The sequence below is a fragment of the Onychostoma macrolepis genome, chromosome 13 (genome assembly GCF_012432095.1).
Source record: "Onychostoma macrolepis isolate SWU-2019 chromosome 13, ASM1243209v1, whole genome shotgun sequence".
In the NCBI taxonomy this organism is placed as follows: Eukaryota; Metazoa; Chordata; class Actinopteri; order Cypriniformes; family Cyprinidae; genus Onychostoma; species Onychostoma macrolepis.
Genome location: NC_081167.1, coordinates 31,659,961 through 31,687,709, shown reverse-complemented (window position 1 = coordinate 31,687,709; position 27,749 = coordinate 31,659,961). Strand labels below are relative to the sequence as shown.

At 34.8% G+C, this 27,749-nt stretch overlaps 1 protein-coding gene and 1 non-coding gene across 6 annotated transcripts in view; one reads left to right on the top strand and one right to left on the bottom strand.

Annotated features, from left to right (window-relative positions):
* Positions 1–27,749, bottom strand: part of LOC131552649 (cilia- and flagella-associated protein 46-like) — an 85,977-nt gene that overhangs the window by 29,870 nt on the left and 28,358 nt on the right. For 4 of the 5 annotated variants that reach the window (XM_058796554.1, XM_058796556.1, XM_058796555.1 and 1 more), the window contains exons 19-40: positions 26,715–26,949; positions 25,592–25,735; positions 24,308–24,418; positions 23,846–24,027; positions 23,065–23,196; positions 21,529–21,694; positions 21,332–21,395; positions 19,242–19,389; positions 17,428–17,611; positions 15,594–15,726; positions 14,515–14,669; positions 13,223–13,336; positions 11,949–12,110; positions 10,033–10,181; positions 9,861–9,953; positions 9,721–9,766; positions 9,215–9,376; positions 7,459–7,659; positions 6,958–7,064; positions 6,715–6,876; positions 4,690–4,825; positions 1–141 (exon numbers count right to left, since the gene is read on the bottom strand). The exon at positions 1–141 is cut by the window's left edge and continues 57 nt beyond it. In XM_058796554.1, coding sequence (XP_058652537.1) covers positions 1–141; positions 4,690–4,825; positions 6,715–6,876; positions 6,958–7,064; positions 7,459–7,659; positions 9,215–9,376; positions 9,721–9,766; positions 9,861–9,953; positions 10,033–10,181; positions 11,949–12,110; positions 13,223–13,336; positions 14,515–14,669; positions 15,594–15,726; positions 17,428–17,611; positions 19,242–19,389; positions 21,332–21,395; positions 21,529–21,694; positions 23,065–23,196; positions 23,846–24,027; positions 24,308–24,418; positions 25,592–25,735; positions 26,715–26,949 — 3,127 coding nt within the window. The remainder of the gene's footprint in view (positions 142–4,689; positions 4,826–6,714; positions 6,877–6,957; positions 7,065–7,458; positions 7,660–9,214; positions 9,377–9,720; positions 9,767–9,860; positions 9,954–10,032; positions 10,182–11,948; positions 12,111–13,222; positions 13,337–14,514; positions 14,670–15,593; positions 15,727–17,427; positions 17,612–19,241; positions 19,390–21,331; positions 21,396–21,528; positions 21,695–23,064; positions 23,197–23,845; positions 24,028–24,307; positions 24,419–25,591; positions 25,736–26,714; positions 26,950–27,749) is intronic. The other variant, XM_058796557.1, reaches the window with a different exon arrangement.
* Positions 20,481–20,551, top strand: trnag-gcc (transfer RNA glycine (anticodon GCC)). The gene has a single exon. It is a non-coding gene; the product is annotated as a tRNA-Gly (tRNA).

Sequence of the window (27,749 nt, the reverse complement as noted above, 5' to 3'; positions counted from 1 at the left end):
CACTGATGACTTCCTGTCCCGAGCGATGGACTTCCTCTTCTGCTCTGCGCTCTGGAGGTCCAGCATGAGCAGGGCCAGATCAGCGAGGGCCAGTCTGAGACGCACACACACACGGGCCGCGGGGACGCCACGCCAGCCGGACTGCAGCAAACACACAACAACATCAGTCTATCTGGACTTCTCTAACGTCAACACGCATTTATACTAGAGATACAATTATCATTTTTACTCATTTATTATTAATATTAGTTATTAATATTTATTTTTATATTTTCCATTATCATTTTAGTTAAAATGTTTTTGCTGTGTGTTTTTGTAATTTTTATTATTAGTATTATTGTTAAATATTTAGTTTTAGTTGTTTTAGTACATCAAGTTTAACTAAATGGAAATGTTGCCTTGACAATTAGCTGAAAAAAGTATAAAAAATATATTTCTTTACAGTTTTAACTTTTTACGTATTTAATTTTATTTCAGTTAACGTTTACTTTATTTAAAGTAATACATTTATGTTTTTTGTTTTAGTCAATTATGATAATCCTGATTTATACAGCATAAAATCAAAACAGTCTTATTTATTTATTTTTAGTTAACTATAATAACCCTGATTCATACAGCTTGAAATTAAATTACTTTTTTTTATTTTTTTTTTAAGTTTATATTAATTTTCTTAATGTTTCTTGTCTTGTTGTGAATGATTAATTAGTGATGTTATTCTAAACTTGTCTAGCACTTTTTACACATTGTTTCAAAGCAGCTTTACAGAAAATTATGGTGTTAATGTTTATAATATCTTAATATATTCATGCCTTATAGTCGCAATAATCAGATTAGAGCTGGATGATAATGTACAGATGATAATATAGTTACATTTTGCATCAAAATAAAAACATCAGGCAGTCTTTGTCTTCTCTAAAACAAAACGTCGCTCTTAAACCCAGTTTCTCTCAGGTCAGTAAAATAGGACATGTTTATATTTGCATTATATTGTGATTTTTTTTTGTTTATTCTCGCAGTAATCTTCATTCTGATCTGCTTTGGTTTGAAAGCAGCACTCACTGAATCAGTGTGGATTCCTGACTCTCAATCAACATCCATTGTTCTTTGGGTCGAATATGAATCAAGAGTTCAACCTGACATATTAATAAAAGTGAAAACAATGATGTTAAGTGTGTTTCTTATCAGAATGAAGTCAAATCTGAAGAGGATTTACTCTTGAACGGAGTTATTACATTCTACTGAAAATTACAACAAACATAAATTTTTTGAATAACAGGCACTGATGAATCACTCCAATTAAGGCCAAGAACATGAATTAATAAAGAACATGTTTACACCACCTTAGGAATGTTTTCGATACGATACCGATACTTTTAAAGGTCAGTATCGCCGATACCGATACCGATACGATAGGATATTCTAAACTGAACTTTATAAATTATTTTGTTATAAATTATTATTTAAAAGAATAGAACTGTCTTCTTTTTCCGTTTTATTTAACAATCATCACCATTGGGGAAAAATATGAAATTATTAAATTTATTAAATTATTAAATTACTAAGAGTAAAATGGGTAATGATACCCACTCACCATTATATTTGAAACACATTTTTACATTCAATATGCTTAAAATGTTAAAATATGTTTACTGGTAACCGTGGAAATCTACAAATATTATAGGTGCACTAGTCACTTTAGTAAAACCGTGGTTCATTTTCATAAGCGACTGCAGTGATAGGCTGTTGCATGCATAAAATGCAACCTTTTTATTCTGACAGTGTATGATTCATTTTAACATTACAGAATAGAACATGATCAGTATGAACTTTTAACGTTCAATTTAAATAAATGCAATTGCTCAAACTATGTAAGCTACCATTTCAATTTGTTTCTTGTGAAATAACTCAAACATATATGTTTTTCTGTCCTCTGATAAGCATCGTGCTGCCCTTTGTTTGAATGCACTGTCAGAAGTGAGTGAACGCTCTGGGATCGAAAAATAGTTCTATCCTACACAATTTAATGCATATTGCACGCTTTATTTTTTTGTTAAATAAACAATCTCTGGTAAATAAAACACACCTTAGTATCCATATTTTTTATTTGAGTATCTATACTTTGAATACTCACATCAGTATCCATATATCGATACTTCAGGATCAATAAGACCATCCCTACACCACCTGAAATGTCTTATGAAATTGAAGTCATTTGTTTGCACTCTTAATTCATGAATGTGATCAACTGTAGAAACCAGAGTCAGTGAAAGTGCTTCTCACACTCACACACACACACACACACACACACACACGTCTGGCCTGCTGTAAATCTGAGTCATGAATTATTCATCAGGGCCAGAGACTGAGGAAATACAGGAAATGACCCGACAACAAGGTCTTACAGGAGCGACCAGCTCACAAACGAATCACGTGACGACCGTCAGAAGCACCTCTGATGTTATTCAGTTTAATCGCTCCAAAATATTCATGAAAGGACAGACATGAATATATATGTATATATTTTTTTTCAGTTTAATGGTTTTACTTTTAGTGCAACTTTTTCTTCCTTCTTTGTGTGTTTTTAATTGCTATTACACAAATGATTCAACTTTGAATGAATTAAGAATGTCTTTCATTTTAAGAAGGTTTCAAACTGTCCATCTATTGAAGAAAATTTGAGGGGCTTGACAGAATAACCATATTTTACATACAATATATAATTGTTGATCTCAAGTGAATATAGAATCCAAACATTCTCTCTGAAATATATTTGCGCGTCGTCGGTTAGATTTATTGTCTTTCAGGGCGGCAGCTCCATCTGCTGTAGGTGGAGGATCAGTCCAAAGCAAGCATTAAATCAGGTGTTTTCTGATTCATGCAGGATCCAACACACAAACACCTGCAAACAAACAGCGCTTCGGTGTATCTGAAGGGATAATTCATGATTAAAAAAATCATTTACTTGCCATACAGCAAGTTGCTTTTGGCCAAAATATATTTTAAATATATGCTAAATATATGTTGTAAACAGTGAAGCTCAATGAAATATATTTTTTAAAATTGAAGATATATTTAGTGTCAACCTTCACACACACACACACACACACACACACACACACACACACACACATATATAATTTGTAATGTATGTTCCTTGCTAATTTTTATTCAAATGTGCTATATGTTCACATGGATTAAAATATATGAAAGGGAAAATACATTTTTAAATATATTTATATTTATATTTTTTAATATATTTAAAAAATATACAAAAATAGCCCAAAATACATTGGCAAAAAATGTATTTCTTTATTTATTCATTTAACCATATGGGTCATGACTTTCTTCTGTGGAACACAAAATCTAGAAGAAATCCATATTTATGGAGCTTTTTGTTGTTGTTTTTGGAGCTTGAACATCTCTGATCATGGTTTGCTTTTACTGCATGGAAAAAGAGCAGTTTGGGGATTCTTCAAAATATCTTGTGTTTGACAGGTTTGGAAGGTGAATAAATGACGACAGACTATTTTTGCATGAACTAATCCTTCAAATGGAAAGAGTGCAAACAGCACAAGAGTCTAATTACTTTAGCAATTCAGATTTCCACATTTGGTCAATGTGTTCATTGCCCTCTTTTCATAAATATGAGCACCCGGAGAGCTTTGTAATAAGATAATCCGTTCGGGAAAATGAAAATCCATAATGCAGCATGAGGCAAAATGAATTAGCGTGTCGTTTAGAGGAGCCGTGTGCTGTTTGGCACAGAAGACCACCGGGTCGCGTCACAGCGAGCTTAACGAACGCCACACTAAATCACATTTCCCGTCTGCTAATCGTGTTTGTTCCTCTGGAAACAAACCGTGTGTGTTTTGTCCTTTAGAGTTCACATTAGCACATGTGGAGGAACGGCAAACGACAAACAAACCAGATTATCGCAGGTGTTGAGGAGATTCGTCACACGCTTCTGGGAGATAATTAAGACATTCAAATTAATATGCAAAGTCTCTGAAATATATTAAAATAGAAAACAACATAGAAATAGTATTTGAAAAAAAAAAAAAAAACTGAATTAAAAATGTATAGTTTGTATATTTGTATTTAGACAATTATTTTAAATTGTTTTAATATTATTTCAAATACTAATATTTTTAAATAAAATAAATATATAATAGAACAGAGATATATTTTATATGACAAAATTATGCCTATTTTAGAACAATTTGTGTTTAGATTTGTTTTAAATTAGAATAATATTTCACAATATTACTGTTTTGCTTTAAATTTACTTTAAATTAATATAAAATGAATGTGTAAAAATATTAAAATGGAAAACAGAATAGAAATACACGTAAAACAGAATAAAAAAATAAAAAGATGATGAATTATTTATTATTATTATAGAATTATTTTATCATTATTTTATACTAATAATCCTTCACAATATTTACTGTTTTACTGTGTGTATAAATGTGTGTGCATAGATAGATTTCACTGTGAATAATATTTCACAATAACATTGTTTCACTGTGTGTGCGTGTAGTTATTTATTATGTAAACCAAACACTGTTGAGCTACAGTCAAGGTGAAGTGTGTCATTTATTTCCCGCTGGTATAAATTCTGCAGATTTTTGGTCCAAAATTAGCACAGACAACATCTGTACAGAAGTGATGATTAAACACATCTCGTACCTCGTGAGGCGGAAGAACACTCAGGACATCAGTGAGAACCTGCTCCTGAAGAGACACGGCGCTCTTCATCAGGCTGAACGCGTCCAGAAGGTGGCGCTGTTTCTCTTCTGCACTCGATGCGTGAGCAGCCAGGATTCTTGAAGAAAGAGACAAAAATCACACATCTGATTCCAGCCTACTACAGCTGGACAACAAACAGCAGTGTGTATTCACTTCAGGGAAATTACTATTCATAACGGAGAGACGTGGAATTAAATGGGTGCACACAGAATATTTTGGCTTTAAAAACTGATTTGTCACACAAGAGGAGTATTAGAGTGCAAAAAGCTGAAAGGTGATTAATATAGGTCATGAATATTTCCAAGTCATATTTGACCCCAAAGTTACAAAATGTCCAAAAAAAAGAAAAGGCATGTTCACCTGAGTGTGTTTGTGCGTTCACCTGAGTGTGTTTGTGCGTTCACCTGAGCGTGTTAGCGTGTTCACCTGAGTGTGTTAGCTTGGCGTGTTCACCTGAGTGTGTTTGTGCGTGTTCACCTGAGTGTGTTAGCTTGGCGTATTCACCTGAGTGTGTTTGTGCGTTCACCTGAGTGTGTTAGCGTGTTCACCTGAGTGTGTTTGTGCGTTCACCTGAGTGTGTTAGCGTGTTCACCTGAGTGTGTTTGTGCATTCACCTGAGTGTGTTAGCGTGTTCACCTGAGTGTGTTTGTGCGTTCACCTGAGCGTGTTAGCGCTGAGTGTGTTAGCGTGTTCACCTGAGTGTGTTTGTGCGTTCACCTGAGTGTGTTAGCTTGGCGTATTCACCTGAGTGTGTTAGCTTGGCGTATTCACCTGAGTGTGTTAGCGTGTTCACCTGAGTGTGTTAGCGTGTTCACCTGAGTGTGTTTGTGCGTTCACCTGAGTGTGCTAGCTTGGCGTATTCACCTGAGTGTGTTAGCTTGGCGTGTTCACCTGAGTGTGCTAGCGTGTTCACCTGAGTGTGTTTGTGCGTTCACCTGAGTGTGTTAGCGTGTTCACCTGAGTGTGTTTGTGCGTTCACCTGAGCGTGTTAGCGCTGAGTGTGTTAGCGTGTTCACCTGAGTGTGTTTGTGCGTTCACCTGAGTGTGTTTGTGCGTTCACCTGAGTGTGTTAGCTTGGCGTATTCACCTGAGTGTGTTAGCTTGGCGTATTCACCTGAGTATGTTAGCGTGTTCACCTGAGTGTGTTTGTGCGTTCACCTGAGTGTGTTAGCTTGGCGTATTCACCTGAGTGTGTTAGCGTGTTCACCTGAGTGTTTGTGCGTTCACCTGAGTGTGTTAGCTTGGCGTATTCACCTGAGTGTGTTAGCGCATTCACCTGAGTGTGTTAGCGTGTTCACCTGAGTGTGTTTGTGCGTTCACCTGAGCGTGTTAGCTTGGCGTATTCACCTGAGTGTGTTAGCTTGGCGCGTTCACCTGAGTGTTTGTGCGTTCACCTGAGTGTGTTAGCTTGGCGTATTCACCTGAGTGTGTTAGCGCGTTCACCTGAGTGTGTTAGCTTGGCGTATTCACCTGAGTGTGTTAGCGCGTTCACCTGAGTGTGTTTGTGCGTTCACCTGAGTGTGTTAGCTTGGCGTATTCACCTGAGTGTGTTAGCGCGTTCACCTGAGTGTGTTTGTGCGTTCACCTGAGTGTGTTAGCTTGGCGTATTCACCTGAGTGTGTTAGCGCGTTCACCTGAGTGTGTTAGCGCTTTCACCTGAGTGTGTTAGCGTGTTCACCTGAGTGTGCTAGCGTGTTCACCTGAGTATGCTAGCGTGTTCACCTGAGTGTGTTAGCGTGTTCACCTGAGTGTGCTAGCGTGTTCACCTGAGTGTGTTAGCGTATTCACCTGAGTGTGCTAGCGTGTTCACCTGAGTGTGTTAGCGTGTTCACCTGAGTGTGTTAGCTGCGTTCACCTGAGTGTGTTAGCGCTTTCACCTGAGTGTGTTAGCGTGTTCACCTGAGTGTGCTAGCGTGTTCACCTGAGTGTGCTAGCGTGTTCACCTGAGTGTGTTAGCGTATTCACCTGAGTGTGTTGGCGTGTTCTAGAGTGGCTTCGGCGGAGTGTGTCCTGTATCCCAGCTGCAGCAGTTCAGCAGCAGCGCGTTTGAGCGCGTCACACACCGAGCTCAGCATCTCCACTGACGCATCGGCAGAACTCAACAAACGCTGATGAAGCACAGCCGCCCTTCACACACACACACACACAGACGGATCAATGTCGCTGTAATTCAGCTCAGATTAATAAACTGAGGATCCATAACTGCACCTGGTCTGCAGCGCTGCGATGAAGAAGCGCAGGACTGAAGCTTGGTTCGGTCTCTGCTCTAGAACAGCTGTGAAGGCTCTGCAGGCCTGTTCTGTGATCGCACACACCTCAACAACACACACCACATATTTACTGTTAATATTGATAAGGAAAATTCTTCAAGATTATTTATTAATAGTGCAAAAAGTTTTTAGTGCGAGAACAAAATGTTTTCGATTTACATTAACTCTCCTTTTACATAACTCTTCTAGTAAATGTTTACACAAATGCTGTTTTATTTTAATTTGACTAAAGAAGCCTTTTGTAAAAAAAAAAAAAAAAAAATAAAAAATTAACATTTAAATATCACATTTATCACTCAGTTTAGGCAAGTCCAAGACTGGAATTAAGAACCCCTCACATACATATACTTGAATATATATTTTATAAAAATTAAAGAAATGTTTATTGGAATGGTCACACTTTAGTTTAGGGACCAACTTGCTGTCACTCATTCTGCACCTGATGATGCGTTTCCTGTTCCTCCTGTTCCGCTACGGTCGTCAGGAGCGTCTGAGTGAGCAGGAAGCAGAACTCCTCGTCTCCTCCGATCTCCTGCGCCTCCTGCAGCAGAGCGAGAGCCTCGACGAACCGCTGCTCCTGATTGGCCAGAACCGCCAGCAGCTGTAAACTCTTAGCCAATGACAGCCGGTCTCCAAGCTCCTGAAACATATTAATGACATGCATTAGGAAAGAGATGGATGTAATTCACCACATCATTTAAAGTTCCTCCAGAAAGAAGAGCTTTAAAGAGTCTGAATCCACTGAATCTTTTCAGTAGCACATATCTGAACAGCAGATGACTGACTGAAATTAATCTTTAAATTCCAGTTTTCCAGTGAAAATATTTAAATATATTTACAACATCATTCATATGAGAAGTATCGACGGCTTTTTTTATTTCATATTTTTTCTGAAAAATAAATTGTAATGGTGAATGCTGTTTTGATATTTCTACTCATCTGTGAATCCTGAAAAATAAAATGTGTCTCAGTTTCCACAAAAATATTGTGCAGCAGAACTGTTTTCAACATTGATAATAATCAGAAATGTTTGTTGAGCAGTAAATCAGTATATTAGAATGATTTCTGAAGATCATGTGACACTGAAGACTGCAGTAATGATGCTGAAAATACAGCTGCGCATCACAGAAATACATTACAGTTTAACACATATTCACAGAGAAAACAGCAGCTTTATATTGTATTTTTGATCAAATAAATACAGCCTTGGTGAGCAGAAGAGACTTCTTTTTTAAAACATTAAAACATTTGACCAACTCCAAACTTTTGAACAGTAGTGGTCTTAATTTATGTCTTGATTTCACTTTAAATTTAGAGCAATATTCTTATTTTACAGAGTTATGAGTTAAATCAATTGATCTAAATCAGACATATGAAAAAATATGGTTTCTTCAGGAATAGCTGGATTAAAACTACACAAAAGTCTTATATTTACCATCCAAACTGAAGATGTGTGTTGTTTGAAATGTTTAAATATGAGTAATGAATAATGATTGATTAATGATTGATACCTGGGCTGTCAGGTGTGTGTGTGTGTGTGTGTGTGTGTGTGTGTGCGCTTGCTCACCTGGGCTGTCAGGTGTGTGTATGTGTGTGTGTGTGTGTGTGTGTGTGTGTGTGTGTGCGCTTGCTCACCTGGGCTGTCAGGTGTGTGTGTGTGTGTGTGTGTGTGCTTGCTCCCCTGGGCCGTCAGGTGTGTGTGTGTGTGTGTGTGTGTGTTTGCTCACCTGGGCTGTCAGGTGTGTGTGTGTTTGCTCACCTGGGCTGTCAGGTGTGTGTGTGTGTGTGTGTATGTATGTGTGTGTGTGTGTGTGTGTGTGTGTGTGTGTGTGTGAGTGTGTGTGTGCGTGTGTGTGTGTGTGCTTGCTCATCTGGGCTGTCAGGTGTGTATGTGTGTGTGTGTGTGTGTGTGCGTGTGTGCTTGCTCATCTGGGCTGTCAGGTGTGTATGTGTGTGTGTGCTTGCTCACCTGGGCTGTCAGGTGTGTGTGTGTGTGTGTGTGTGTGCGTGTGTGTGCTTGCTCATCTGGGCTGTCAGGTGTGTATGTGTGTGTGTGCTTGCTCACCTGGGCTGTCAGGTGTGTGTATGTGTGTGTATGTGTGTGTGCGTGTGTGTGTGTGTGCTTGCTCACCTGGGCTGTCAGGTGTGTGTGTGTATGTGTGTGTATGTGTGTGTGCGTGTGTGTGCTTGCTCACCTGGGCTGTCAGGTGTGTGTGAGTCAGCAGGACTTTCGCAGGCTGAATCAGGTTCAGACTCAGACACATGTCGGCCTTGTCCAGCCACAGCTGATGAGGACTGAGAGCAGATGCTGTCCCTCCACACGGATCACCGTCAGCAAACACCGTCTGAGGGTCAGACTGACATTAAACATCACAATGCACTCAGATCGGTTTGACCCGGAAGAGATGCATACACATTCCCGGACAATTCTTAGTTTTTTGTAAGGAAAGGAAACTTTACAAATGCTTTAAGACCCTCAAAAATGTACATCATTGTATTTTCAGTTTTTTTTTTTATTAATAAAAAGGGTTTTTTCACTATTACTCAATTATTTACTCCAAGTATTTTGAAAAATATTAAGTTCTGGCTGTTTTATAAAATAATGATTGCTTAGGTCCAGTCAGACCCAGAATATGAAAACTGTATATAGATTCTGAATGCATTATGAGGGTTAAATAGTGTAACTGTGAGCGATACTGACCTCGTCCGTCACGTCGCTTCTCTGTGTAACGACGGCTCTCTGGCTCCTGAAATCAAATAAAGATGAGTTAAACACTATGAAGCGCCTGATAATGAGCGAACCTGATTAACGACTCCAGCGGTTCATTTAGAGAATCGTACCGCATCTGCTCGTCCGCAGGAACGAGTGTGAAACTCAGCAGCTGCTCGGAGAACGGAGACTCGAACCCCAGATCACCACAGTTCCTGATGATCCTGAGAGATGATGAAATCAGACACGTCTTACTGTGATATCTGATGAGATGTGTGATGTCCAGCTGTGTGTGAGGGTTACCTGAGGCGGTAGAGGTCAGACTGACTCCTGCTCTGCATGAGCTCGCGAGCGATGACCTCTGCCAGGTGGAGAGGGGCAAAGGTCAACGGGGTCAAGGAGAGCGACTCCAGCTCTTTCACCAACAGATCCAAATAAAACAGAGTTTGGCTCTGAAACGACCCATTAAACACATGAGCATGATGTCCACGGGCAATTTAACTTCACAAATTAAATAATAATTATTTTTTATTAATCAAGGCTGCATTAAATTCATAAAAAGTGGCAGTAAAGACATTTATAATGTTAGAAAAGATTTCTATTTCAAATAAATGCTGTTCTTTTGAACTTTCTATTCATCTGTGAATCCTGAAAAATAAAATGTATCCACAAAAATATTGTGCAGCACAACTGTTTTCAACATTGATAATAATCAGAAATGTTTGTTGAGCAGCAAATCAGCATATTAGAATGATTTCTGAAGATCATGTGACACTGAAGACTGGAGTAATGATGCTGAAAATACAGCTGCACATCACAGAAATAAATTACAGTTTAACACATATTCACATAGAAAACAGCGGTTTTAAATTTTAATAATATTTAACAATATTATTATATTTTTTGGAAACAAATAAATGCAGGCTTAGTGAGCAACGGAACTTTGTAAAAAAATGTTTTTTAAAAAATTGAATGGTATAATTAAAAATGTTTTTTTTTAAAGTATAACTTAAATAAATAAATAAATAATGAAAAAAATAAAAAAATAAAAATTTTAATTGTATAATTAAAATTATTTAAAAAATAGTATAACTTAAATATATATATATATATATATACACACACACACACACATTTTTTTTAATTACTTTTTTAATTAAATAAGCATTGCTTTTCAGTTTTTGCTTACTTTTTTTTTTTTTCAAAAACAGTAAAAAAAATTTACAAACCCCAAAACCTACAAAAGGATAGATGTGTTTAAATGTCAAGAAAATATGTCATAAAAATAAAAATATAACACTGATCTTCTCAAATAGCAAGTCTGGACAATAAAGATGACCCACTGGAGTTGTATATCAGTTGACATTTAACCAGGAAAACCCACGTGTAAAACTAGTAGATCGATCAGAACACGTATTATTGAACATATGAGCTCCATCAGGAGAAAGCATATAAAATCTGAAGCGTCACATTCCATATCAGACTTGGTTTTATGGTAATAGAACATGTACCACAGCTTCGAAGAGGAGGTGACATGGAACGCCGACCTTTACAAAGAGATTTGAGATCTTTACATCCCCTTGGTATGAATGAGGAATTGATTTTGAATTTGGTTTGTATATAAGAAACATTTATAAGATTTATAGGTAAAATTATGAATGAAAATGTTTTTTTGCATCTTGCATTAATGATGTTTTTTGTATTGAAGATTTTTTTTTGCATTAAGGAGTTACCATCAATATACATATAAGAATTTCTTAAGGTAAATTGGATATATTGTATGGTGCTTTTTCGTGCCTGTGCACATGTTATGATGTCCGTGCTGAATATTGATGTTTTAATGGGTGCAGGTGTGCACTCATCAATGAAGAGCTTTCTCTCAAAAATGTTTTGCACCTTTGTACACCTTTTGCACGTGTTTTTTACGGCCTCTGATGAAGCATTGAATAAAAGATTTTTTGAGGAGGTGTAAGCTGTGCATATAACCGTGTGCCTGACCTGCACAACCCATGACAGTTTTCAAATAATCTCTTTTCTCTTTTACTCATGCGATGTTATTGTTCAGTGAAATGATTCTCCTTAAATCAATGAGGAAGATGCTTTAAGTCACAGATAATATTGTTTCATTCTAAAGATCAATATTTCCTCACGCAGCTCAGAAATCAGTGTGCGCTCGATCCCGGTTAGATTATGTGTCAGACGAGAGATGTTCTGCTGACCTGTGCACTGATGGATGAGCTGTTGATGCTGTACGGACCGGCGTCAGAGAGAAAGGCCTGGCGAAGCTCCTCAGGACACTGGAACTGAGCCCACTGCTCGGGGCTGATGGGAAGAGACACGTCTGCAGCTTTAGCTCTGGGTTTGTCCTCAACAGGAGACGGCTGGAGAAATAACAGGGAATATACATATATACATAACTGTACAGACATGTGCACTAAAGCTCAAAGATTTCTTTAATAAATGAACACTTTTATTCATCAAAGAAGCATTACATTGATCAAAAGTGACAGTAAAGACATTTATAATGTAGGATTCAAAATATGAAACTATAATAATATTGTTAAAAAATAAATAAATAAAACACTTGGTTTGATATTTTGTATCTAATGCAATGATATTTAGATCAATTCTGCTGCTTAATATGAAAAAATGTTGGGGTAAGTAAAACTTTTAAAAAATAAAATAAAAATAAATGAATATTTTTATTTATCAAGGACGCATTAAATTGATCAAAAGTGACAGTAAAGACACTTATAAATTATTTTCAAATAAATGCTGTTCTTCTGAACTTTCTATTCATCTGTGAATCCTGAAAAACAAAAATATTGTGCAGCACGACTGTTTTCAACATTGATAATAATCAGCAATCAGCATATTAATTTCAATATTAATTACATTTTAAAATGTATTCAAATAGAAAACAGTTATTTTAAATTGTAAAAATATTTCATAATATTACAGTTTTTACTATTGATCAAATAAATGCCGCACTGGTGAGCAGAAGAGACTTTAAAAATAATTAATTAATTACACTCTGTCATCTACAGTAGTCAGAATTTTTTTGAAAGTTTTCTGTCTAATAATTATTTTACCATTATTTAAATAATTATTATTTACTGATTGAATTATTTACTAATAATTATTTTGATTGTGATGAAAAGTGAACAAATACTTATTATGAAAACTTGCTCTTTATGTTGTGACAACATGCCCCACTATAGGCCACAACAAGTTAATGTTGTAAAATTTCAACATATTAACCTAAACTGACTTTTTCTAGTCAAAATTCTAAAGTTTGTGTTTATATAGACACTGAATTTAAAAAAATAAACCCCAAACAAGTGCAAAAAGTGAAAAGAAAACCAGTAAAAATGTGACAACTAGCCCCAGTCACACGTACATACAAAGTGTAAAACAGATATCTAATTAATATGTAATGAATGTTTGCAGGCACTCTGCAGAAGCTGATCTAGTTCTTCATTACTAGTGTCACCTGTTTGTTCTTCTTATCGTCTGGTCTCTCCTTGTCTTTCCTGGAGCTGGCGGATCGCACGTCTTGGCCTTCCGCCGAATCATTCATCACTTCCTGTGCGGTTGCCATGGATACCTGAATTCCACAGCGACACATGTGACCAGTGTTGGGGAAAGTTACTTTTAAAAGTGATGCATTACAATATTGCATTACTCTCTAAAAAAGTAACTAATTATGTAACTTTAGTTACTTTTTATGGAAAGCAATGTGTTACAATCTGGGCAGGGCTCGCTTGTTTGTTTTTAATATAGAAAGTTCTTCTTGTACAAATGTAAAGCTCTTTCACAGCAAAAGTGAAGTGAATGCGGCTCAGACTGAAGGAGATGTAGATTCACGTCTGTACAGTAGAGGACGCTCAAACTAATCACATGAAGAATATGACGCAGGAGAAGAAACATCAACACTATTCAGCAATAACTCAAATCAAACACTAATGTGTTATTTCTGCTTAGTACGGCTGAATTGGATCATCGAAGCTCAAAGACATCGGTTAATAAAATAGGATTAAATACATAAATGATATTTGTCTTATTTAACATATTTAACACATTTGTATAATATTCTGAGTTTGCATTTGACTGTTTTTGTTCATGTTGAGGAACACTGAATGTGTTTTTGTGCAGGTGAGATGAGTAAATAATGTTCATTTGTGACCCTGGACCACAAAACCAGTCATAAGGGTCAATTTTTATAAATTGGGATTTATACATCATCTGAAAGCTGAATAAATAATCTTTCCATTGATGTATGGTTTGTTGGACAATATTTGTCTGAGATACAACTATTTGAAAATCTGGAATCTGAGGGTGCAAAAAAATCTAAATATTGAGAAAATCACCTTTAAAGTTGTTCAAATGAAGTTCTTAGCAATGCATATTACTAATCAAACATGAAGTTTTGAGGTATTTACGGTAGGAAATTTACAAAATGCCTTTACTTAATATCCTAATGATTTTTGGCATAAAAGAAAAATGGATCATTTTGAGCCATACAATGTATTGTTGGCTATTGCTACAAATATAGCTGTTCTGCTTATGACTGCTTCTGTGCTGCAGAGTCACATATTTAGTCTAGAACTACAGTAAGATCATGTTCTTACTCCTGATTTCTCTCAACATGGCAACCCCAGAGCTGTCACTCAATACATGAGAAACACAGTAACTCCGATATTTCATTCTAAATTAAAAAGTAATGCGTTGCTTGTAATGAGTTCCTCCCAACACTGCAGTGACGACTCAGTAAGGTGCGAGTACCTTCCAGATGTGCAGCGAGCAGCTGTAGGCCGTCAGCAGATGCTGCAGGTGTTTGAGAGATGACCGCTCCTCTGTGAGAGCCAGCAGTGTGTGTGACCGCATCAGACGCTCCAGACGACCGACCGAACGCACGTCAGACAGACACACACGCTCCTCTGGAACAAACAGGAGTCAACGTTTGGGATAATTAGGATTTTTGTTTTGTTTTGTTCTCTTCATCTCATTTATTTGGATCAAAAACACAGTAAAAATTGTGAAATATTATTACAATTTAAAACAGCTGTTTTCTATGTGAATATCTGTTAAAATGTAATTTATTTCTGTGATCAAAGCTGAATTTTCAGCATCATTACTCCAGTCTTCAGTGTAGAATTTGCGTAAATTGTAACTAATCAATTGAGTGAGTCATTTACGCTGGAACCGCTCCGATTGATTCAAACTCGTGAATTCGATCATCCAGTTCAAGTGATTCACTAGCAAAAACCAGATCAAAAGAGTCATTCATTTTCGGATTTTGACATTGCTTGTAATGAATATTAAAAAGCACGTATATTGATGAGTGAACCGGAGCTTTCAAAACTCTGAATCAGTTAAACCACTGCATCACAAAATGATTCAAGCACCAATCGGATCGCGAATCATTTGATTCAGATCGGGACTTCGGAGCGGGTTGGTGAATCTTTTTTCTGATTTCTTTTTTTATTATTATTAAACAGTACAAAACATCAAACTATTAAGGCAGTTAATATTATAAGAACTAAAGAAAGAATGAAAGATAGAATACACCAAAATACAAATCCCTTAAGAAAATTAACCATGGTTTTGATATAGTAAAAGTGTAGTAGTTTTGTTTGTTTTTTGTATAAGTATGTATTTGTTTTTTCTACAAACACCATGGTTAAACTAAGGTGAGAAATTTTCCTCAGAAGACTGACAAAAACAGCAATTATGTGACACTGACTGCAGTAATGATGCTAAAAATTCAGCTTTGATCACAGAAATAAATTACAGTTTAACAGACATTTACATAGAAAACAGCTGTTTTAAATCTAGTGTGTGTGAAGGTAGTGCAGTCTAACCGTCTGTGAACAGCAGCATGTCTACGGCCCATTCGATCTGAATCCGGACGTCAGTCACAGGAAAGTGTGTCGAATACAGCCACTCGCCAAACTCCAGCAGAACGTCCACCTTCTGCCACTGACCCCCCGGAGACTGAGCAAACACACACACGAGCGCCGTCAGTTAACACCGACCAACAAAACAGCTGTCAGGAACCTCTGGCTCATGTTCCTCCCAAAAAAAAGAGAGAAAATTATTTTTTAAAGATATTTTTGAGATATAGTGAAATAGTGAACATTTTTCACTATGAAAAATACATTTAAAAAATTCTCATTACTGTAAAGAAAAAAAAAAAAAAAAAAAAAAAAAAAAATATATATATATATATATATATATATTATTAAATTATTGCAAATGACTGTGAAGTACACATTAGGGCTGTCAAAAATTTTTTAATTTAAAATATTCGTCGAATTTAAAATAAAAATCCACATTCGAATGCAAAAAACATTACATTTGAATGTTAGGTGTGCGTCAGGCAGCTGTATGAGTGGCTCACGAGATGCGATGACGACGCAGGTATCGTTGCATTTGAATGTTTTTTTTAAGCCTATGCAGCTGAACTCAAGAGAACATCAATGTGCAGAAGAGCTTGTTTACGGCAAAACTGGAACCAAGCCATTCACACAGAACGCATATTTATCACATTTTCTAGAGAGACATCTATCACCGTTGCACCCGCGTCTTGCACAAGAGATCCGCATGTTTAGAAAGCCATGTAAAATTAATTAATTAATTATATATGGTTTATAAACATTAATTTAAACATTGTGCACTTTTTTCAAAGATAGTCGTGTTATTTTATTGCTTTGAAGAAATGTGCATTAGCAATATTTTGCTCGATGCGCCCTCTTGTGGCCTCAGGAGAGAAACCAAAAGCTTTTTTTCCCCCCTAATTGAAATTATGCCTTTTAAATTTGAATATAATTCAAATATTGATCATATTTAAGTACAAAATTCGAATTTTGTTTTTTCAGCCATTTTGACAGCCCTGATACACATTTAAGTATAAATCACAAGTGTTTTTATTTATTTATTTATTTTTGCTGAATTTAATTGAATCATTATCAGATTACAGTAATTTTAAAGGAAATGTGCTTAATTTTCATGAAAATATGGCCATAGTTAAAATAATATATGAATGATTAAAAATATGAAGAGATTCATGTCTCTCATAATCTTTAAAAAACATTTGATCTGAAGACTTACATTCTTGAAAAATGCTAATAATTAATTTGCCCCAAATTCTCAAAAGATATATTATTACAATTGTAAATGACATTTGTGGAGCAACATTGTAAGTGTAGATGACAGTAGTGTTGATTTTCTCCACTGAATTAAATTTGCAGAATTTTTATTTTTATTTTTTGTATAATAATGATAGTGTCCAGAAATGACAATTCTTGGTTTTGTATTGAACTAGTTTTGGGGGAAATATGCTTAATTAAAATTTTTGGAAAAAATGTCAAAATGCTAATAATTCATCACTACTATATTCCCTTTTTCTGTCACTCAACCACAAACGACAACATGCAGTGCATGTGTAAGACCAGCAGGTGTCACTGCAAACCACATCCAGGAACACGCATGCATTTCAACACACGATGTTAAATGTGAAAATGAAAAAATAACCACTTTTCCCTTAATAATAGACATAATGAGTGCTACTGTTGTTCTGACTGATGTGTAACCTGTACATATACGTTAACGTCTTAAAAGATGTGTTTCAGTGTTTGTTGACGTGTAATCTAGAAGAGCTCGGGTCTGGTCTGAGGTGTTTTGTGCTGGTTTGACCTGCAGTGCTGTGATGGCGTTCTGATAGCAGGTGAGCCGCTGCGCTGTGTCTTTGGCACAGAGAGCTGCTCGCCTCCACATCTGAGCGCAGACCATCTCTCCCTCATTACTGACCCGCTGCATGTCCAGCAGAACCGACTCACCCAGCCGGGCCTTGAGCAGAACACGCTGCTTCAGCAGAGCCCTGGAGCAAACATGTAAGAAAAATGCTATGTTTATATATTAAATATATTTATAATATAAATTATATGAATATAAATATATACACGTAAATATATATATATATATATATATATATATATATATATAATGTATATGTGTCTTTATATATACATAATAAATATACACAGTATATAAACAAAAACTTTTATTTTGGATGCAATCTTAATCTTAAATTAAAAAAATCATGTTTCAAATAATCTTGAAAAATCGAATTATTGAAAAATACTGTAACATTACTTTCAGGAAAATTATGCATGTTTTGCTCTAAATTCTCATTAGTGTACAGGAATATAAATAGTAACGACATTTATTTTAAGTATAGATTACAATACTGTTTTTGCACTGAATTAAAATAATGGCAATTTTTAACATTTATTAAATATACATTATTTACATGACAATTTCACCCAAAAGTACTTAAATTTCAAAATCAGCAATTATATTATAAATATTATAATTGTAATTATAATAAAATATAATAATGATGTTTAAAATATAATAATAATTGCATCCATAAATGACCGTTCTCAATTTTGTATTGAAGTACTTTTGGGGGAAATGCACCTATTTGTCATGAAAATAATGTCAAAATGCAAAAACGGTTTCTTTTAGTTTTTTCTTTTCTCTTGGGATTTGGTGTGAAGTGTGACCCACACATTATTCACTTATTACTGATCACAAATGAAAACATTCAGTACACGTGTACGACCAGCAGGTGTCACTAAAACATCACAGACACACTAAAGAATTATATGTAATCAAATGATTGATTAGTGCAAATTAACCTAGAAAGCCTCTTTCATTAATTCATGCAACTCAAAATATGAAGCCTTCTATAATATATTTTTGAACTACGTGAGTTCATCGTTGATGCAGACTTTATCTAACCATGCATTTGCACACAATACATTAAATACGTTATGTAAAAGTAAGTTATGTGAAAGTAAAAGACTATGTTCAGCTACATGCAAGTGCTTTGACAGTATTTTATTTTTTACATTCAGAATATTTTTCTATATGATATTACTGTAGAAATGTTGCAAATTTCTGTCTTATTCATTTTTGTACTGTGTTAGGTTTTCAATAGCTTTGAAAACAGTATGTAAACATGTGCAAACTGGCTTGTATAGTACATAAAGTTTTGGTGGAGTTTGTGTCAAAGTGAGAAAAGAATTCATGTAATTTGTCAGATGTCATCAATGAATGCATTTTGTGGCAAAGCAGTGATAAATGATCCACAGTTTAGCCACAGACACTGATGTTGTGCTCGCTGTGTGAAGAGTTTAGAAACTGACCTAAGTATTGTGTCTAAGTGATTGCAAAATACTGTATTTGTATTTGAATAAATGTAAATGTGCTGTAATGATGCAGTTCTATAGAGATCCACCAGATGGCGCCATTCACTGATAAATTATTTGGGAACCAACAAGCCATTATATGGTTATCTATGATAGTTTATATATAAACACACACATCTGCTTCATGTCTATCACCTCCGGCTCTAGTCTGTCCTGTGTTCAGTGACCCATGAAGCACTGCAGATGATAAAGTGCAGCTATATGTCAGTGGTGTGTGTTGAAGGAAGGACTCACAGTCTGTGTTCGGTGTGTGGCGTCTCTCTGACAGACTCATCCAGCAGCTGCAGGCCTCTCCTCCAGTCTCCAGTGTCCACATGAATATGAAGCAGAGCGCTGACCACAGCCGTCCACACCTTCAGGTCATCATCAGCAATGCCAGTGTCTAGAAAATACACCAGAACCAACCATCACATCACTAAACTCTCACAGCCAGCTATATTCATAAAATACAATGCCATAAAACCTTCTGTGAGCAAAACAATCAGCAACTCGATCCCTGCAGGATTATTTACACATCATTTCTTTTCAGGAAAGCATTTTATTCACTTTCCAGCTTTTCAAAAAATGGCTAAAATATATATTTTAAATATATGCTAAATATATGTTATAAACAGTGAAGCTCAATGAAATACATTTTTTAAATTAAAATATATTTAGTTTTTATTTCACTCAACAAAATATACTTCAAAATGTATTTCAGGGGAAGAATATGCATTTCCAATCTTACAGCAGCCTACATTTAGACTAAATGCAAATGTGGATGGAAGCCCACCAGAGATCATTACAGATTTATAATGATTTAATCATTTTATTTATTGAATTTGTATGAAGTATGCTCTGGATTGAAATATATGAATGTGAAAATATATATTTAAATGCTTTACAAATTGTGTTTTTAAAAATATTCTTCAAATATATTTTCAAAATATACAAAAAATATACTGGTAAAAAAAAAAAAAAAAAAAATATATATATATATATATATATATATATATATATATATATATATATATATATTCCAAAATATACAAAAAGGTAAAAATATATTTGCTAAAATGTTTATATATATATATATATATATATATATATATATATAATGTTAAGGTGTAACCAAAAAAAAAAAAAAAAAATCTTTTAACTCATAAAAACATAAAATAATTTTTAGAAGAACTAAATGGATAGCTCACCTAAAAAATCATTCTGTCATAATTTACTCACCCTCATGTCGTTTCCACCCATAAGACTTTGGTTTATTTTTAAAACACAAATGACTGAAATCTGACAGGTTTCTGTCTCTCCACTGAAAAGACCCAATAAGTTCATAAAGGTGTTTCAGTGGAGGGCCAGAAACCTCTCAGATTTCATGAAAAGTATCTTAACTTGTGTTTTGAAGGGTTTGAAGGCATGAGTGAGTGATGAGAGCGTCTGCAGCGCAGCTTTAATCCAGCAGGTGGCTGCAGAGCTCCATCATCAGCATTGGTGGTTCAGTGGTAGAATTCTCGCCTGCCACGCGGGAGGCCCGGGTTCGATTCCCGGCCAATGCAGATACATATTTTCAGTTTTTACGTGTTAAAAATGTAAATCCCAATAAACCACAAAAGGCGCAGTTTCTGGTCCCCCAGTATGTTGTGGAAGTCAATGGGGACGTACTTCAAAATATCTTCTTTCGTGTTCAGCAGAAGAAAGACACTCATACAGGTTTGGAAGAACATGAGGGTGAGAAAATAATGAGAGGATTTTCATATTGGGTGAACTATCCCTTTAAAGCTTCTGGAACTCATTACTACACTGCAACAAATCATTTTCATCCTCAGCATTTTAGTCTTTTTCCCAATATCTAAATATCCTTAAATCATAAAAGGAAAATGTGACATAAGATATGAATTCTTGCTTTTTGGGAAATGCGTGAAAATCAAGTGAGTTTACGCTTAAAACAAGACAAAATATCTGCTAATGGGATCAGAAAAATAATCCTGTCTTCCTACTGACATGCTTTTTTCCCCATTTCATTTTGATCCGTTAAAAAACAAGATTCAATATTTTGAGTCATTTTGCTTCCCAATTAAATGTATCTTTATTTAAGGATGTTTAGATAGTTGTACTGGAAACAAGACAAAAATACTACACTACAAAATCTTTTTTTGCAGTGTAAAATGTTATGTTTAAATATAATATACTAAAAATGCATGTATAGCTACAGTATATGATCATAAACCACTTAAAAGTGTATTATTAAAATTCTGGCTTCAGTAATATGATACGAGCACAAACAGACCTCATATACATCACAGAAATGCTTGATTGAGTAAAAGCATAATTCTCACTGGTATCTGGTGTTTCCATCACTGGTCCGTCTCGCTTGAGTCCAGACGCTCTTTTAGTTCTGCCCTGAACACATGAATATAAAGCATATGGACATATTAATCATATGATCTGGCAGCATCACATTCATCCGTTAGTAATGAATTGCTCCGTGTTAAACCCTCGTGAGGAGCTGGTGTGTGTGTTTGTGGTGTCTTACGGCTGTGTGTTTGCTGTATGTGCGGCTGATGGTCTTCAGGATGAGCTCCAGAGCTCCTCTCAGCGGTCGTCTGTCCCGTCTGGAGTCCAGCAGAGGCAGACATGCGTTCCAGAAGTGACCGGCTGCGCTCATACACAGACTCCAGCTGCCCGCCTGCTCCGCAAAACTACAACACACAACATCAGCCGCGCTCAGCTGCCACAGATCAGACACTTCAGAGGACCAGACTAAACCCAGCAGCGCTCTCAGATGGATTCTTTGTGTTTAGTGAGTTTAGCAGTCAAGATATCATTAAAATCTCACTTCTTACTATTTACGAATTAATTTGTTTTAAATTGTTGCGGGTTACATATTATTATTATTATATACATTTTTAATTAATAATAATTATTACATAATTAATTAATTTATTTATTTTGTAGAAGAACCCAATTTGGTTTTAATATAAAATAGTAGAAAGTAACCAATAACAGACAGATCAAAACAATATTATATATATAAATATATACAGTGTTGGGTAAGTTACTTTCAAAAAGTAATTAATTACTAATTACAGCATCAATATTGTATTTAAATTGCTATATTTTTATTTAATTTGACTTCACAAAAACTCTTTTTCAAATTACATAAATAAAAAATAAGAACATATGATAAACAAAAACTGTATTTAAAAAAAACTATTTTAACCATTTTATAATTATATTCAATATTTTAAATTTTCACAAACTGTGAATACACTATATACAGTAATTATTATTATTTTTTAAACTTTTCAAATTATATTTAATGCTTTTGTGTTTGGAAATGGATCTTTACTATCCCTAATTATTTTGCATTTTAGGCTCATTTTGAGTACAAAATGTGCTTTCTGCAAAAGTTATTATTCAAAATATCACTGATATCTCAATCATTATCCATGAATTAAAAAATGGGGACAGTATATTTTTGTATGTTTTTTTTTTTTATTGTAATGGGCTCCATATAGTATTATAATAATTATTTAGGATTTTTGGAAGACAACCCTAACTCAATCAATCAATCAATCAATCAATAAGAACAGTAAATAGTTCAAAACATACTAAAGATATTAAAATTACTAGTTACTAAAAATAGACAATAGTAACAAACAGCAAACAGATCAAAACAACAAATACACATTACACAAATAAAAATAAATGATGAATAAAACTGTATTTAAAAATCTTTTTTTCAATTTTCTAATTATTTTTAATATTTTCAAATTTCACAAAATGTGAATACACTGTACACAGTAATTACAATTTTTTTTAACTTCTTGAATGTTATTTTATGTTTGAGCACAAAGTATGCAAATGTAATGGTTTAATTGTTTATTTGTGTATTGTTTTTTATATTCATATCAGGGTGTGCTTTCACCAACAAACATTTTAAATTGTGTGCAAAACAATGTCTCACCCTGTTCAGCCCTGATGTACAGCACATACACACGGCTAGTGAAGCGGATAAACTCTGATATATGTTGAATAATCTGTTTGACTCGTGTAGAGGTGTTCAGACCTGACGCTGTTCTGCAGCATGAGCAGACCCTCCATATATCTGCTGTGATGACCTCTGGCCTCCAGGATCAGACTCTGACCTCTGACCCCTGCAGCGCTGCTCAACATCTCCTGCACCGAACGCACGCTGGACCTGAACACACACACACGCACACACACGCACACGCACACACACACACACATACCTACATGTTTGGATGCAGTAAAACACACACATTTTCTTCAGTCTCTGGCCATAATTCAGGATTAGACACAAAATAATGCCATGCGTGTGAAAATGGGCTGGGAATTCATCAAACAGTTGTAATCTGGTCATAAGCAGCACAGGTATATTTGTAGCAATAGCCAACAATACATTGTATGGGTCAAAATTATACATTTTTCTTTTATGCCAAAAATCATTAGGATATTAAGTAAAGATCATGTTCCATGAAGATATTTTGTTAATTTCCTACCGTAAACATATCAAAACTTCATGTTTGATTAGTAATATGCATTGCTAAGAACTTCATTTGAACAACTTTAAAGGTGATTTTCTCAATATTTAGATGTTTTTGCACCCTCAGATTCCAGATTTTCAAATAGTTGTATCTCAGCCAAATATTGTCCGATCCTAACAAACCATACATCAATGGAAAGATTATTTATTCAGATTTCAGATGATGCATAAATCTCAATTTCCAAAAATTGACCCTTATGACTGGTTTTGTGGTCCAGAGTCACATTTGTGGTGCATTAATGAAGTGACGTCACATATATATATATATATCAGTGGCACTCACACAGCATAAGCAGCCGTCTTCACTCTTTGTGCTGCGTTCTGCTCCAGCTGCAGTGCATTATGGGTGCAGGTCAGGACAAGGTCGTGGTCTTGTGTCTGATGGGCGAACAGAGCGAGCTGCGTCCACACATACAGCTCTACGACCGGATCAGACCACTGACAGCTCGACGCCATCTGAACCAGCTGGAGATATATACTGATTATTACTGATATATATATCACACTCTACATCTGATCAACTGATCCTTTTAGCCTGACTGACAGTGAGCTGGACACTCAAGACTCTCTGATATATGTCAGGAACCACTTCATTTATGTGTGCATATATATAAACCTCTCAATAAAGAAGTGTGTCATTTAACTGATATTCACATGTTTTACATTGTAATAATATTTCAGAATTTTTCCTGTATTTTGATGAAATCAGTTCTAACAGGTCTTGCTGATATTGAGCATCTCTCACCACAGACAGACTGGGAACGGAGAACTGCATGAGTCTGGAGCTCCTGTTACACCGAAGCATCTCCACCGCGACCAGCACACGAGACACGGCCGTCACCGCCTCGTTCTTACTCTGACACACAGAATAAAGCAGGTACAGACATGAAATGATGAATATTAGCACCATAAAGCTATTTATATTGCATTGCACTGCATTACATGTTTGGATCATTTCAATCTCATCTTGATATTAATTTTATGTCAGGATCTGCTCTACTGTTATAAAGATCTCATTGATTTACATTACAAGCAGCAGAATTTCATCATAGAAATATCAGCTTCTGCAGCAAATGCATATTTTTAAAATAAAATTAAATCGAGCTGTTTTTTCCTTCATATTCTCAATATATCAGACTATATGAGCCATAAAGACCTGATGCATCAAACACGATACATCAAACAAAATGTGCAAATGTTTTTCTTGTAGATTTTCTTTTATATTTTGTTCAGTAAAAATGAATAGATTTTCTGACTTTATTTCATATGTCAGGCTTTACAGGGTTACGCCTCACAGCCAGACTTTTGATTATAAAATCAGGTCAATTTATCATGTTATCTGTAAATAATTACATGTAACCAAATTACGGAATTTAATTACAAAATAAATGTAACTGTAATCTGTTACAGTTACTGAGAACAAATGTGTAATTAAATTACAGTTATGAAAATGTTGACGATTACAAAAGGGGTTACATCTGAATATTTTCACACATACAGGTTTGATTGATTTCTTTCATAAATTGCATCGACTGCTCTAAAATATGAGACACCAATGTTTCAGGAGTTTAGGAGGACTCATTCATTAATTAAATATATGTTGTTATGATTTTAAATTTGTATTTAACCTCAGAACTATCTCAAAGTAAAAAGGAGGTGTTAAAGTCAATTTTTTTTGGCGGCTGTGCTTTAAAATGAAATTATTTTAATCTTAATTGAAGTGATGAAGGATTGTGAAAGTCTGGCAGTAATCAGTGTTGATACTGTAAGGTTAACCCTGCCTGCTTTACATGTTTCAGAATGATTAACATTCATTAGAAATTTAGAAAAGTAATCAAAAAGTAATCAAATGTAATCAGTTACATTACTTTAATAAAGCAATTGAAATAGTTGCACTACTTATTACATTTTACATTGTAATCTGTAACCTAATACATTTCCAAAGTAACCTTCCCAACACTGATCTTATTCTAGTTAAAATACATGTGATGGTCCAAACACAGTGAGTTTGTTCTGTTGTTGAGGTCACCTCATCGTTGATGTCCAGCTTGTGTCCGATCTGCTGCTGAAGCAGCTGTTTAACACAGACCCACGTGCTGCAGAGCTGCTTCCTCACAGAGACGGGCAACGGCTCGGTGTTTCCACTGGACAGACGCAGCGCAAACTCACACACCTGCAACACACACACACACACACACACACACACAGACACACACACACACACGGACACACACACACACACACACACACACACACACACACACACACACACACACACACACACACACACACACACACACACACACACACACACACACACACACACACACACACACACACACATTAAAAATATAAAATAACAATATATAAATAATCATATATTTACAGAATAATAATAATATAAAATAATATATAGAATAGTTAAATAATTATATCATAATAATTAAGTAATTTTTATTTTTAATAATACATTAAAAATAGAATAATAAATAACATATATAAAACAATAACAATAATAAAATAAAAATAATATAAAATATATAAAAATATTAAACTATAATAATATATAAAATAATAAAATACATTATATATATATAAATAAATATATAATTATAAAATAATAAAATGTTCAGCTAATTTAGTCATATTTGAACCATTTTCACGAGCAGATTTATGCAGATTCTAAGCACTTTGAATCAATGCATTTTGAAAATATGATTATTAAACAAAATCAAATAGATGCAAATAGTTTGCATGAGTTTTTCGCTTTGTTTTGTTTTGTTATCATTGTGCGCATGTTTTTTTAAAAACATGCAAAGGTGATATTAGATCTGCATATATAATTTGTCAAGATGAATTAACATGCAGTAAGTGTAAACAAACAGTGACAGAAAGAAACTGTGTGATCCAGAGCAAAATATAATTTACTCCAAGCTAATTTAAACTCTGATTTAATTCATATTCAGTGTTTTGCTTGTTTTAAATTCAAGGCCAGCCTCCAATCCTCCGAGCCCCTCGTCAGACAGTTTATTCACAGAGCCTAATTACGGTCTGAGATCACCCACAATGCTTTGCACAGGTGTCGTTCCCAGGTGAGCTCCCGGGTGTGTGTGTGTGTAGATAAGCAGTGTTTTTGAGAAACAGTCGCTCACCTCCAAAGCTTTCTTAACGTCCAGCACAGCAGCCGCGTCCAGCTGAGGGCCTTGAGTCGAGCCGGATTTCTCCACGCTCTTCCCTCGCACTTTCTTTGTCTTCTCGGCTGGCAGCTGAACGCCTCCCTTCCCAGCGTCCTGCGACTCCTGATCGACGTGAACAGACGTCCCACACCACGGCTGGATGAGCCCCTGAGCCACAGCGTCACAGAGCATCGCTAGAAGAACCACCTCCCTGAACACAACACAGCACAGACATCATCCATCCAGAAAAACAATATCTAAACATATATATGTCATTACAGAATAATTCAATAAAATATTAAAATATCTTTATTATAAAATAAAACAACATCCAAAATAATTAAATGATTATAGAATAATTAATAATATCAATAATGCTAATAAAAATAAATACAATATTAAAATAATAAACTAATCAAATAATATAAATATAATTAAAAATTTATAAAATAAAATAATATAACTACAATAAAATTAAAAAGCACACAATTATTGAATTAATAATAATATAAAATAATTAAGTAATATATAGAATAGTTATATAATTATAGAATAATTAAATACAATTATATAATAATATATTAAATAATTATACAATTATAGAATAAAATTAAACAAAATAAAATAAAATAAATCTCTCCTCAAAAGACACGATTTAAGGAATCATTCATGTTTGCAGCACAAATGTTAACAAATGTAAAATGAATTAACTAATAAAGTTATACAAAAATATAAAATAAATAGAATAAAGTAATAATATCAAATAATAATATAATAAAATTATGAAATAAAATAATACAATAATATTTAGAATTATTGTATAATTATAGAATAAAATAAAATAAAAAATCTCTCCTGAGGAATCATTCATGTTTGGAGCACAAATGCTGCATGCTGACACACACACACACACACACACACACACTCATCTTTAATACTCAGTATCAGATGTCAGCACCAGTCACTATCAGCACTAGTACTAGTGCAAAACCACTAATAAAGCGACTCAGC